We start from the raw sequence: 12,116 nt of genomic DNA, 5'->3' as shown, positions 1-12,116 counted from the left end.
ATTTTTTTTTTTTATGTATGTTGGGTTGCACACTAATCAGACAGGTCATATAGCACATACTTCCTCTCGAGTGCCCACTCGTACACCCATGCAGCACCCTGAATATAAAATCGCATACATTTTTTTTTTTTTTATTTACTAGCCACAGTTCAGTCATACCAACATATGTGACACCTAATTTACAGCCACAAATTATTTCTCATCACAGTGCACAATCATAACAGTCAAAAGGATACACTCAAGTATTCCTTCTCTCAGATGAATTTGTAGATCTTGCACACAACACTTGTCATAGCCCTCTGAATATAGACAGCACACACACTTTTTTATTCACTTCTGCAAGTTAGGAACAGATACATAATCATACTCTCATGTTCCCATCTGCACTTACTCCAGTCATTCATGCATGCACAGGGACATCCACCACATGCCAACAATTTGGCTACATATACAGTCAATTATCAATATCAATCACACACTTCCACTCTTTCATTTACAAGCAGTTATTTACAAACGTTCAGTATGCACACAATCCTAAATCATACTCTTATTTGTACTCTTACTCATATTCACACATGCCTGTCTGAGCAAAGCCACCCAGGCTAGCAGCAAATCCTGCCACATGCACTTATGGAGTCCAAGCACACAATCATTCAGCTTGCATACTTACATTTTCATTGTTGCATATCACCTTTTGTGTACAATATACACTCAATCTTGTAAAATAACCAACATGCATTCACTGATATACACATGAGCAGATTAATCATTTACAATCTTCCATTAATATACACAATATACACACAGGTTTGTGGGCTTACTCTCAACTTCCAGAGTCCTTCCATTCCTGGTTAGTGGTCTCATCTTAAGCTCCTAGCTTGTGTATTTATATCACCCATTACTTTCAATTTTCACTCTCATGTGTGCAGAGGACATAGTGTTTACTGTCTTGCGGCACTGCGATTCCCCCCAACTCCATCTAGTGTACTCTGTGTTGCAGTACAAACTCTGTAAAGGCCAGAGATGGTGTGAGTTATTGTGTAGTCTACATAGTGTAGTGTGGGTTATGTTGGTATGTTGTTCCTCTGGTTGGAGAACCACCACAATTCCAGACTTGTGATAGTATCCAGACATTACAATATATATATATGACAAGACTACGAATCAGCAGAAAGTATTTGTCAGATGACGAATAGAAAAATCCAAGAATTTGAGAGCTACCTGGACTGCATTGGACTTTTTATTAATTTACAGAAGTCTGCCCAAATGCTTGTAACTAACAAGCTGAAGAAAAATGCCATCTCAATCTTTGTGAATGAATCTAGTGTGGCAAAAGTGCACTCTCTCCTGGACCAGGGTCTTAAGTGGGACGACAGGCTCACATTTGCTCAACACTTCGCTCACATGAAGTCAAAAATATACACTGCATTGTGGGCTACTAGACAGGAACTTGTAGGAATTAGGGACCCTCATCTAGGGACCAAGTACATTTTAAAGTATGGCCTTCCAATTCCGATGTATGCCTCTCAAATTTGGTCCTCAGCTTCTGACTCACATTATAAGTCTATCCTTGGGATCGGGTACTGGCTCTTGAGATGGCTTAACAGAGTTTCTGGCCACCCTTTTACTATCTCAAGGTCCATTCTCTACTCAAATCTCAGCATCACACCCTGGATGCAGTGGACAATCAACAGGAATATACACATTCTCACACAAATGCTCACAGGCAGATTGGACGTGACAGCCCTTAATAGTATTCTAGCTAAACCACGTGCCAAAGCTACACATTGCAGAGGGATAAATCTGCCACTTCATCCAATCCTCAACAATCTTAGTAGCCTATGAAGATTCTTCCCACCAAATACAGTAAAAATATTTTAATCTCTGCAGATAGATGCAGGAAAAACTCTGTGAGGATGCAACATACCAGAAAGAGATCTTCCAGAATTCTTATAGACTTACCAAAATATGAATCAGCTGTAATGCGACAACATACCAAAGAGTTGTGAGTAAAAGAATTGTGTTTAATGCATCATAAGCGAAACTTTCTTCTTTAAGAAAAAAAATAATTTGTAAGCTATTGACTGGAAACATGCCCTCTTTTGCAATTGTGTAAATATATAATTTAAATATGAAATTACTGACTTTTAAATGTATAATTGCATAATAATTTTTTCAGGATGAGACTACGTGCTCAGTATATGTAACTGATTGCCCTTAGTATCTCATACCCTGCATAGTATCTCATGCCCTGCATAGTATCTCATGCCCGTAGTATCTCATAATTAGCACCCTCCTGGCACTTTGCCATCCTGGGGTGGTTTCCTTTTGTGAAATAAACGGATAATAATATTAATACTGTCCTACATATTCAAATGAATGCAAACAATCCTTTAAAGTTGTTTATAGGACACATCACACCATTACCCCATCAGACCTCTTGAATGATAGAGATGCAATGGTCTACAAGCAAGAATTTGACTATATTCCAATATATACAGATGTGTATATAGTGCAATCTAACTCAGGGGTGGGCAACCTTTATAAATGAAATGCCAGGCCAAACAAAATGTCTGTGAGCTACATGCGGGCTGAATAAATAATTTTTTTTAGCTTTCCATCATTTTTAGAATTATTGAAATGGTGTATAATGAAAATTTTCATAAACAGTTTTATGTTATTGTAATATTTATACATACACATACATCTAATAATTAATTTTATTAATAAGAAAATTTAAATACAAATTCAAGACGAAATTGCAAAAATACAATTATAGTAACAAAATACAAATAAAATTTGTATTTTTATAGTATTTAATGAGAGATTTGATATTGTTTATTTTTATCAGTAAATTGATATGTGGATTGATATTTGTCATAGCAATGCACAGTATTTTCTAAATTTACATTAGAAATTCCATTAATTCAAAAATATATATAATAAATGGCAGGCCATTTATTATATAAATATTAATAAATATTATATATTTATTATATATAACCACTGCAGTCCGATTTGGGGTGCCTGCCAGAACATTATACACTCCACATGTACTCAGCCCATCTTATACACCAGTCATACTTATATATACACAAGTGAACATTTCTGTTTAGCTCAAAAACTGATATATGTTAACTGCCAAGGAGAATGTCATACCATTGAGCTGGCCAGTGGTGGAAAGGAGAAAATAGCAATAACCCTACATATGCTCAAAATGGCTAAAGGAAAGTTTTCCATCAGGACACAGATTAAAATTATTGTTACACCAAAGTAATCATTCATTCCCATTGCCTGCTATTCACTGAGTTCCCAAAATCCTGCACAGAAAACCCAGTCATTTGCCACTCCAATATCAGTATATATTCTAATATTCCATCTCTCACTATCAAAATCCAGTGATAAAGAAAAATCACAGAAAGTTCAAACACCAAGCATAGTACAGGAAATATTGGATGTCAATGTACCTGAGGACTCAGTCTTTGAGCTCTTTGCAGAAGAAGAAAGGGACACAGTTCAGTAGCATCCATTCTTCCTCAAAAAAGTAAGATCCAATTCTGAGAAAAGTAACCCCTCAATGTGTTGGAAGCCAACCAATGGGTCCACTAAACCCAAACAATAGCTAAATTCCTTCAGTGGAATTGCCATGAATTCTGGCAAAATAGTGATGACATCAAGACTCTCCTGCAGAAGATCTAGCCAGTTTGCTTTTGCATGCAGAAAATATACCCCTAAAGGCAAATTAAAATCTCTTTGTGCAACATTACTATCAACTGTAATGGTAGATTTGGGAATGGACATGCCTATGGAGGATTTGCTAACCTGACCCAGATGTGCAACCAGTCCCCATTTCAGCCTATGCTACTCACAGAAAAATAGGTTTTTACTAACAGTGCACTCCATCTATTTGTAACCTGGGACAGACAAACAGACCTTGATAATTTCATTATGCAGTGACCTTCTGATATGCCCATGTCACTTCTTGGTGATTTCAATGGATATGACTCCCTGTGAGATAGTGCTGGCATAAATGGAGAGGGATGTATCATAGAGCACATGCTCACTGATGATTCCTCTCCCTTCTAAATGTGGGAAGTAACGCCTGTTTCCATATGCCTACCCATATTTTTTCTGCTATTGATCTTTTGTCTGTTCCTTCTTTCCTCCCTTCATGTGGGATGTGAAGGAGAATCCCTACGGAAGCAATCACTTTCTTACCTGTGATGGCTTTGCTATTTAATGGGAGACCATGTCTTCCCTTTACATTATTTTGGTGAAGGATTCATCAGTTGACTGGAATGCCTTCCAACATCTGTCAGCGTTTGACCTCACTACAGTCAGTCATAAGCCTATGAATGATGCAGTGATGTATGTCACAGAAAATATTGTCCATGCACCTGTTATTATGGTTCCAAAAACATTTACATCAGTTCCACCATTTCCCAATTACACAATAGCAAAAAATGGCTCAAAACAAAGGTTGGGGAATATTCTAAAGATATTCTATCATATAATCTTGTATTCTTTAAATATGCACGTTATATTTGCTGATAGAGCCAAAGTAAATCATGGATCCATTTTACATCCTCTATTGCCCAATTTACCAGCCCTAACACATTCTAGGGCAAAATCGGGAAAATAAAGTGAAAATACACATTGCACCCCTTCATCAATCATGGAATATAATAGATTCACTATTGTAGATTCAACTGCTATAGCCAATGCTCTTAACTGCAATAGCCAGTGCCCTTGTGAAAACATTTTATAACATCTCTGCAGCATTATCTTACATCCCAGAGTTGCTGATTCTGAAAGAGAAAAATGAAAAACAAACATATAACTTCACATCAGAGCATTTTTATCCATATAATGGGCCATTTACTATATGCAGTTAAATACATCTCTAACTCTTATTGTGACATTTTTATGAAATAACTTCAACCAAAATATATGGATTATTGCTCTTTTTATACAGGATGATCCATAAGTGTGTTACCACTGTAATTGTTAAAAATATAAATACAAAATGCTATAAGCTATAATTCTTTTATTTTTTATTTTTTTGTGTATACTTATTTTTACTTTATTGCACACAGAATTTAAAAAAAACTTTGACATCGTTCTAATGTAAGCTTTTTTTTTTTTTTTTTACTAAAAGCAACAAGCTGAAACAAACATTCCAGTAAGAGTGGTAACACAGTTACCACTCTTATGGGAATGGTAACACATTTATGAATCACTCTGTATAACAGAATCTTTCTTGAAGAGCAGTTTCCAGATTCTAGTACAAAGCAACTATCCTTGCCTTTGCTAAGCTAGGCAAAGATTCTAAAATTCAACTAACGCTCTGTTGCTCTGACTAACTGTCAGAGCTATAGGACAATAGTGCACAATTCTGGTAAAAAATAGTAAATGCTTGTCTTATGTTGTATTTAGAAGCAAGTGGCCTTATTTCCAACATTCAGTGAAGCTTCCAAAGAAAGAGATGACCATTTGATTAGGTTGGAAACACCTGTTCAAGATGTTTATCACATCTTGAAAAGAAATTTGGAAGTGTTTTGTCATCCAAGATGCTTTCCATATCTTGGATGACAAAACAAAGTATTGTGACACAACTTGGAGATTTGGTACTTCAAAAGACCTTTATAGCCTTGATCTTAGAGTTCATGACCCTGTTTTTATTAAAAACTTTTTATCCCTTTAGTCATTTGTCAAGAGAAGGGAGTGCTCCAAGCATCAGTTTTAAGCATTGTACTTTTTGACATGAAAGTGAATTCCATTGCTGTACAACTTCATCCAACTGTAAACAGTGTCCTGTATATTAATGACTTCTACATATTTTCCAGGTCATTGAAATTCAACTGCAACATGCGACTGATTATCTTAACTGCTGGGCAATGGTTGATGACTTCTAGTTCTTGCCACAGAAGACCATTTGCATACATTTTTGTTGCAAGTGTAATCCTTATATAGAGACAAAATTCTTGGACCTCATATTTGATAAAAAGCTGACCTTGCTTCAGCATATTCATCAATCGTGCACAAAGTGCATGACTAATGAATATGCTGAAAAAAGAGTTAAATTATTGCCAAGCTCACTTTTCTATTTGGGGGTTAATTAATTATTTTAAGGGGTTAATTAAATACATGAAATATAATTAATTTTCTAACTTGTATTTTCTTAGCTGCACCATTTTGGATTAATGCTCCTAATAACACAAACGCTGCAGAAGATGAAACAGTGACTTTTGAATGTGTTGCTGGAGGAGAGCCTGCTCCACAGATTTTGTGGTATATTAATGGAATACCTCTTCAAGGTAAACATTCTAGTATATCAAAAGTATGTTACTGAGAACTTACAAACTGTTTAGTGCTGAGAAAGAGATTAATTGATTAATATGACTAAAATAACATAAATATTAGATGTAGTGAAAACAAAATGATGCTCTTAATCTTAACTAATTACTGGTGTGCTCACTAATATATGTAAGGTTATAGCAACCCCAGGCAAACTTTTATTATTGAAGTTAAAACTTATAACAGGATAAGTAATTCATTTTCTAAAAATGCAATTTATAATAGCCTACCTTTAATCCACAAGTCATGAAAAAGAATATGGTTTTGTCATGCATTTATGTAATAATGATTTTTTCAGTTTTTTTTTTTTAATTTTTTCATTCACAGGATACTTGCTGTTTTGCTGTTCAGATTGCTGCCTCTTTCTCCAAGATTAAATAATGCCATGTATAAAAGAGAAAGCACATAAAAAAACTATCAGTCATGATGAGCCTAATATTCAATACTAAATTTAATTTCACAAATGAAATTATTCAATTGTAGTTAAAGCTTATATTCAGAGGATGTAGTGGGAATCTTGGCCTGAGTTCATTAACTCTTTATTTATTTATTTATTTTTTAATCAACCAAACAGTAATATAGGCATAAAATTGTGTAGATAAAATATTTAATTATCTAATTTATATTTGTCCACAATAATTTAATATAAAAACAAACAAGAATGACAAATTCCATGTGTGCGATGAAATCCCTATTTAGGTTAGCATTAATAAATAAATAAATTTTCTGTTTATACTCCAGGACGACCAAACGGTCAGAGGAGTTCACAAGATAGATAGATAGAATACAAGAAACAGCACCGTATTCATTAGTAGAGGCATGTGATGCAAGAAAGCAAGCTTATACAGCACAAGCTTAAAAAAAAAAAAAAAAAAAAAAAAAAAAATCCCATTTCACACATCCATTCACTCTAAAAGTTTGTCCAGTTCTTCCTTGAATTTATTTAAGTTATCATCTTCCACAACGACAGATGGAAGTTTGTTCCAGCAATCAACTAGTCATTGGCTAAAGACAAATTTCTGTACATCTATTCTACAACTATTTTTCCTCACTTTGAATTTATGTCCCCTCAGGTTTGTAATCTGAGCAAGAGGAAGAATCCCATCAGCATTGAGCCTGCTCAACCTATTCAAGGCTTTATACACCTCAATCAGTTGTTGCCCTTCTCTGTACTCGTTCTAACAACTCTACATCCTTCCTAAAATGAGGCTTCCAGACCTGTATGCAGTACTCAAAGCATGGCCTGACCATTACCTTATACAAAGGAATAATTGCCTCCTTATCGCTACTAGCAAAATTCCTATATATCATTGACCCCGTGACCTGCTCTGGTAGCCTGTCTGCACTGCTCAGAAAACTTCATATCTGACACAATTACCCCCAGGACTTTTTCATTCTCTACCATCCTGAGTGTAGTACCACACAGTTGGTACATTTCTCTGGGGTTACTTCTACACATATGCAGTTCTTTGCATTTGTCAATGTTAAACTTCAGTTACCACTTCTCAGCCCGTCTGCATAACTTTTCTAGATCCTGTTCCAGTACCATGCTGTCATTACTGTCATTAACAACCCTGCCAACCTTTGTATCATCTGAAAACTTGGACATTAAGCCTGATATAGCTTCATCAATATCCTTGATAAATATACAAAACAACAATGGGCCCAACCAAACCCAGAGAAACTCCACTAATAACATTAGCTTGTGAAGAGCAGTGTTCATTGATTACCATTCTCTGTCTTCTCCCACCCAACCATCCTTTCATCAATTGTAGCAATTGCCCTTAATGCCATACTGCTCCAGTTTGTACATTAGTCTTCCATAATAGTATTAAAGTGAAATCCCACATCAGTACGTTGTGATCACTGCCACCTAGTGGGTCTTTTATCTGCAGATTTTATTGCATGAAGAATTGATGCTGATAATCAGATGAAGAGTATTGATTTCACTTGTTGCCCTTTTACATGCTAGTGTAGAAAATAATTATCCAGTAAATCCACAAAACTCTTGCTAATTGTGTGAATGACCAGCCCACAGGATCCAGTCAATATCTGGAAAGTTCAAGTTCCCCCATTATAAAAGATTGTGATTTACTTGCCCACCCTATGTCTTTATAGTTGTTAATTACAATCATTAGGCCTATATCACACTCCTGCTCTCATTTTTGTTTTCCTAATGCTTATATCATAATGACTCAATATTGCACTGCCCACCCATGTCTACTGGATACTCTACCTTTGATTTTATGTGTTTCTTAACTAAGAGCATAACACTCTCTCTTCTGTCCTGTCTGTCTGTCTGTCCTTTCTGTATCACAATGCAATTCTTTTGAAATGCATTGTGATGTTATTCGAGAGGATAAAGAGTTGGAGCAATTTGCAGTGCAGACTGTAAATTCGGCTAGATTCGACTTGGCCTTTTGTGCCAAGGTTGATGACGTGAACTGGGGTACTTTGAGTGTTGTTCAACATGTAGAAAAAGTGCAAAGTATTTTGTACACTGCCTCTAGGGGTAGTATGTGAGGGAAGAAATTTAGGAGAAGACCTGTAAATTGGTGGAGTAATGGTTTAAATTTACAGAGGCATGAATTGAGGACTGTCAGGAAACAATTCAGTTTTATTGTCATGTCGGTGGCGTAATAATGAGAGATGTATATAGTTTAGAGTATAGGAGATTATGCAAAGAGTACGTTAGAGCCATTTTTTTGGCAAAGGAAGCCTCATGGAGGCAATATATTAAAGAAAAAGGATCAAGAGACCCATAGTGTTCTATTTTTAAGTTATTGACTGATAAAGTTAGTTTTAATAAAGTTTGTTATACTGTGAGTAACAGAAATGTTCAAGCATTAAACTGGCACGAATCTACAGACATGTTCCTGAGTGGGCTCTTTCCAAATTTACAAATGAAGTGCAGCCAAGCATTGTCAGAGGTAATGCTTCATATCAGTCCCTGCACGAAGAGCAATCATTCTCATATAATGAGGTCTCAGATGCGATTGCACTTGCAAAGGATGACCAATTGCCAGGCCTTCACTTAATAGAGGTTAAGGTAATGAAGAAGACTTTTCAGTTAAGATCTGATGTACTAATACAAATGTATAATAAGTGTCTGAAATGGGTTTCCTTTCCCCTGATTTGGTGAATGGCACTACACGTATTGAGATTGATTATCAAAAGTCCTGACGAGAACCCGAGTGAGCCTGGAGCATACCATACAATTGCTTTAATGTCAGTAATGGCAAAGACATAAATGACTATGCATTAACAGAGTAATAATTATGTATATAGAGAAACACATGTCCTCTGATAGCCAGTTTGCTTATAAGAAAGGGAAGTCCATAGAGGATGCTATTTACCAGATGGTTAATTATATGCAAGAGTATGAGGGGTGGTATGTTCTAGGTATATTCATTGACTTTCATGGTGCATTGGACATACTATGGTGGGAGGGGATCCTATCCAGAATAAGGATTACTGAATGCTCAAATAATGTTTTCTGTTTTTAAGTAGTATTTTTGTGCGAGGAAAGTTATTGTTAGAACAGCATAAACAGAAATTATGAGAAATGTAGTTAGAAGTTGTCGTCGGGGCTCTGTGATTGTTCCTCATGCTTGATGCAAGACACTACATGAGTTTTTGAAACAAAATTATGTTGGAGCTGATATGATGGCATATGCCAATGACGTGCTAATATTAGTTTATGCAATGCATGATCACAGATAGAAGACTGTCCTGCACAACTACTAGGAGATTTTCTTGAATGGGCTAAAGTACATGGATTACAAATTTCAGAGAATTTGCAAATGTTGCTAAGGGGGCACTTAAGTATGAATAGGCCTCCATTAGTGAGGGCATTAGGAATGTCCATAAGATATAAAGCTGTTGGCATGTATTAGGTGTGAGTATAGGCTGCGAATGGAAAAATTCAGACACTATATGCCAAGCTTAAGCGAGTGATAAGGGTTGATTGGAGTATAAAGGACCGAGCATTGAATTTACTATATGATTGTCTGTTTGTCCCCATCATTTCCTATGCCTCTATAGCTTGGCTTCACAGAATGTCTTGCATAAAAAATATTTTATGCAAGATCAAAGATTTGCTCTCTTATCCATTAAAGTGTGCCGTACAGTTTTGACAGAGGCATTACAAGTGCTCTCTGGAAGATTACCAGAAAATCTGCAAATCATTTTATCAGCACTATTGTATTGCACTAAAAATAATTTGAGAAGGTCAATTTTGAACACAAGTTTATGTCCAGATCAAGAAAGGCTGTATACAAGACAGGATGTCAAGGAAGAGAAGAAAAGAATTTTGAGCTAATTGGTACAGGTCTGGCAAAGGAGATGAGAGATCTCTGAGAAGTGGCGAGTGACATACATGTTCTTACCCTGAGTGGACTTCTTGGAGGTGAGAAAGAAACCCTGGCAGCAGTTTGGGCTAAATGCAGCCTTTCTAATAACAGTCCATGGGTTGGCAAAGAGGCTTTTCCACCTAGGCCTTGTAGATAGTGAAAATTGTACTTGTGGAGAAGAGGAGACATTGGTTCATATAATGTTTCAGTGTAACAACTATGTTGACATTAAGAGTCAATTAGAATTATCTTTAGGAGGATTGGAACAACAGTTCCTCTGGAGCATGTTTGTGGAAAGGTTCAAATTTACTTACTTTAACAATTTTGTCGTTTCTATATTTAAAAGTAGAGGGCAGTTGAAGTTAGATAGTAGAGCTTGCCTCCCAGTAGCAGGGATGGAAACCTAGTCCATTGAGATGGGCAGGATATGCAATGGTTGTCCGGTCTAATTCCTCTTGACCAGGGCCAAGTGGCATGATCATTCTCTGAAAATTGAGTTGTGTTAAAATTTTGAAATTTCTTTTAGTTGTTAAAATGTTTTAAACATGGCTAAAGTTAGAATTGAGATGAGTCGTAAACCACATAAGCTACAGCTTGGGTGGTGGATTTGCTTAATCAGTATTTTGAATGTGTCCTTTCTGTATACATTGTACTTCCCATATTCAAATTCAGAATCCCTTATATATATATATGAGTGACACTATGTCTGTGATAACCCTACAATGTCTGCATTGGATGACTTGACCAGTACTTCAAAAGAGAACAAAAAAATAATAATAATAATTTTAAAAAAAATTGCAATAATTGTAATTCTGTAGACACTTAATTCCAGTAGAGATTATTATGTAATGTATAATGAAACATGCCACATCAGCAGTTCCAAATAAGATTTTCATATTCAATTTATCCATATTGAATTACTAAATTGTTGCTAATGTGTTACAATAAATATTTATTTATATTAAATGTCCCAATATATTGGACGTAGAACATAGTTGATACTCAGCACAATGCACAATAAAAAAAAAATCAGTTCTTTGTATGTGTTTTGCTTTTTATGGTGATCTTACGCACATAGGGTATTAGAACCTTTAGTATTCAAGTACTGTGTATTGTTTGAAGATTGAGAATACAGAAGATATTTGTTGATATTGGATGTGAATTTCTGTGAAATGTAATTTTCAGGACATCACATACAAAGGTAGGCTGTTTCAAACATTAGGCAGATTGGGTAAAGGAAGAATATGAAAATTAGTTGGGGAGTTTGGAGTTGAATAGTAAATGGGTGTTAACTAGTTGATGCATGTGTTTAGGCTGTTCTGAGAGAAAGAAGTGGAATTACAGATGTTAATTGAGAAAAGCAATGTCACTGGAAATATCTGTAGAAAATCCATCCAACAAAAACTA

At 35.6% G+C, this 12,116-nt stretch overlaps 1 protein-coding gene across 1 annotated transcript in view; it reads left to right on the top strand.

The window, feature by feature from the left end:
- The window catches only part of LOC150078459 (neuroglian-like), a 442,449-nt gene that overhangs the window by 285,360 nt on the left and 144,973 nt on the right, over positions 1 to 12,116 (top strand). Inside the window, exon 11 of the mRNA XM_090385067.1 lies at positions 6,186 to 6,317. Coding sequence (XP_090241193.1) covers positions 6,186 to 6,317 — 132 coding nt within the window. The remainder of the gene's footprint in view (positions 1 to 6,185; positions 6,318 to 12,116) is intronic.

The sequence above is a fragment of the Mastigoproctus giganteus genome, chromosome 11, assembly GCF_048544385.1.
Source record: "Mastigoproctus giganteus isolate SK-2022 chromosome 11, ASM4854438v1, whole genome shotgun sequence".
Lineage (NCBI taxonomy): Eukaryota > Metazoa > Arthropoda > Arachnida > Uropygi > Thelyphonidae > Mastigoproctus > Mastigoproctus giganteus.
Note: the sequence above shows the minus strand (reverse complement) of the source record. Positions and strands in the feature narration are given on the sequence as shown.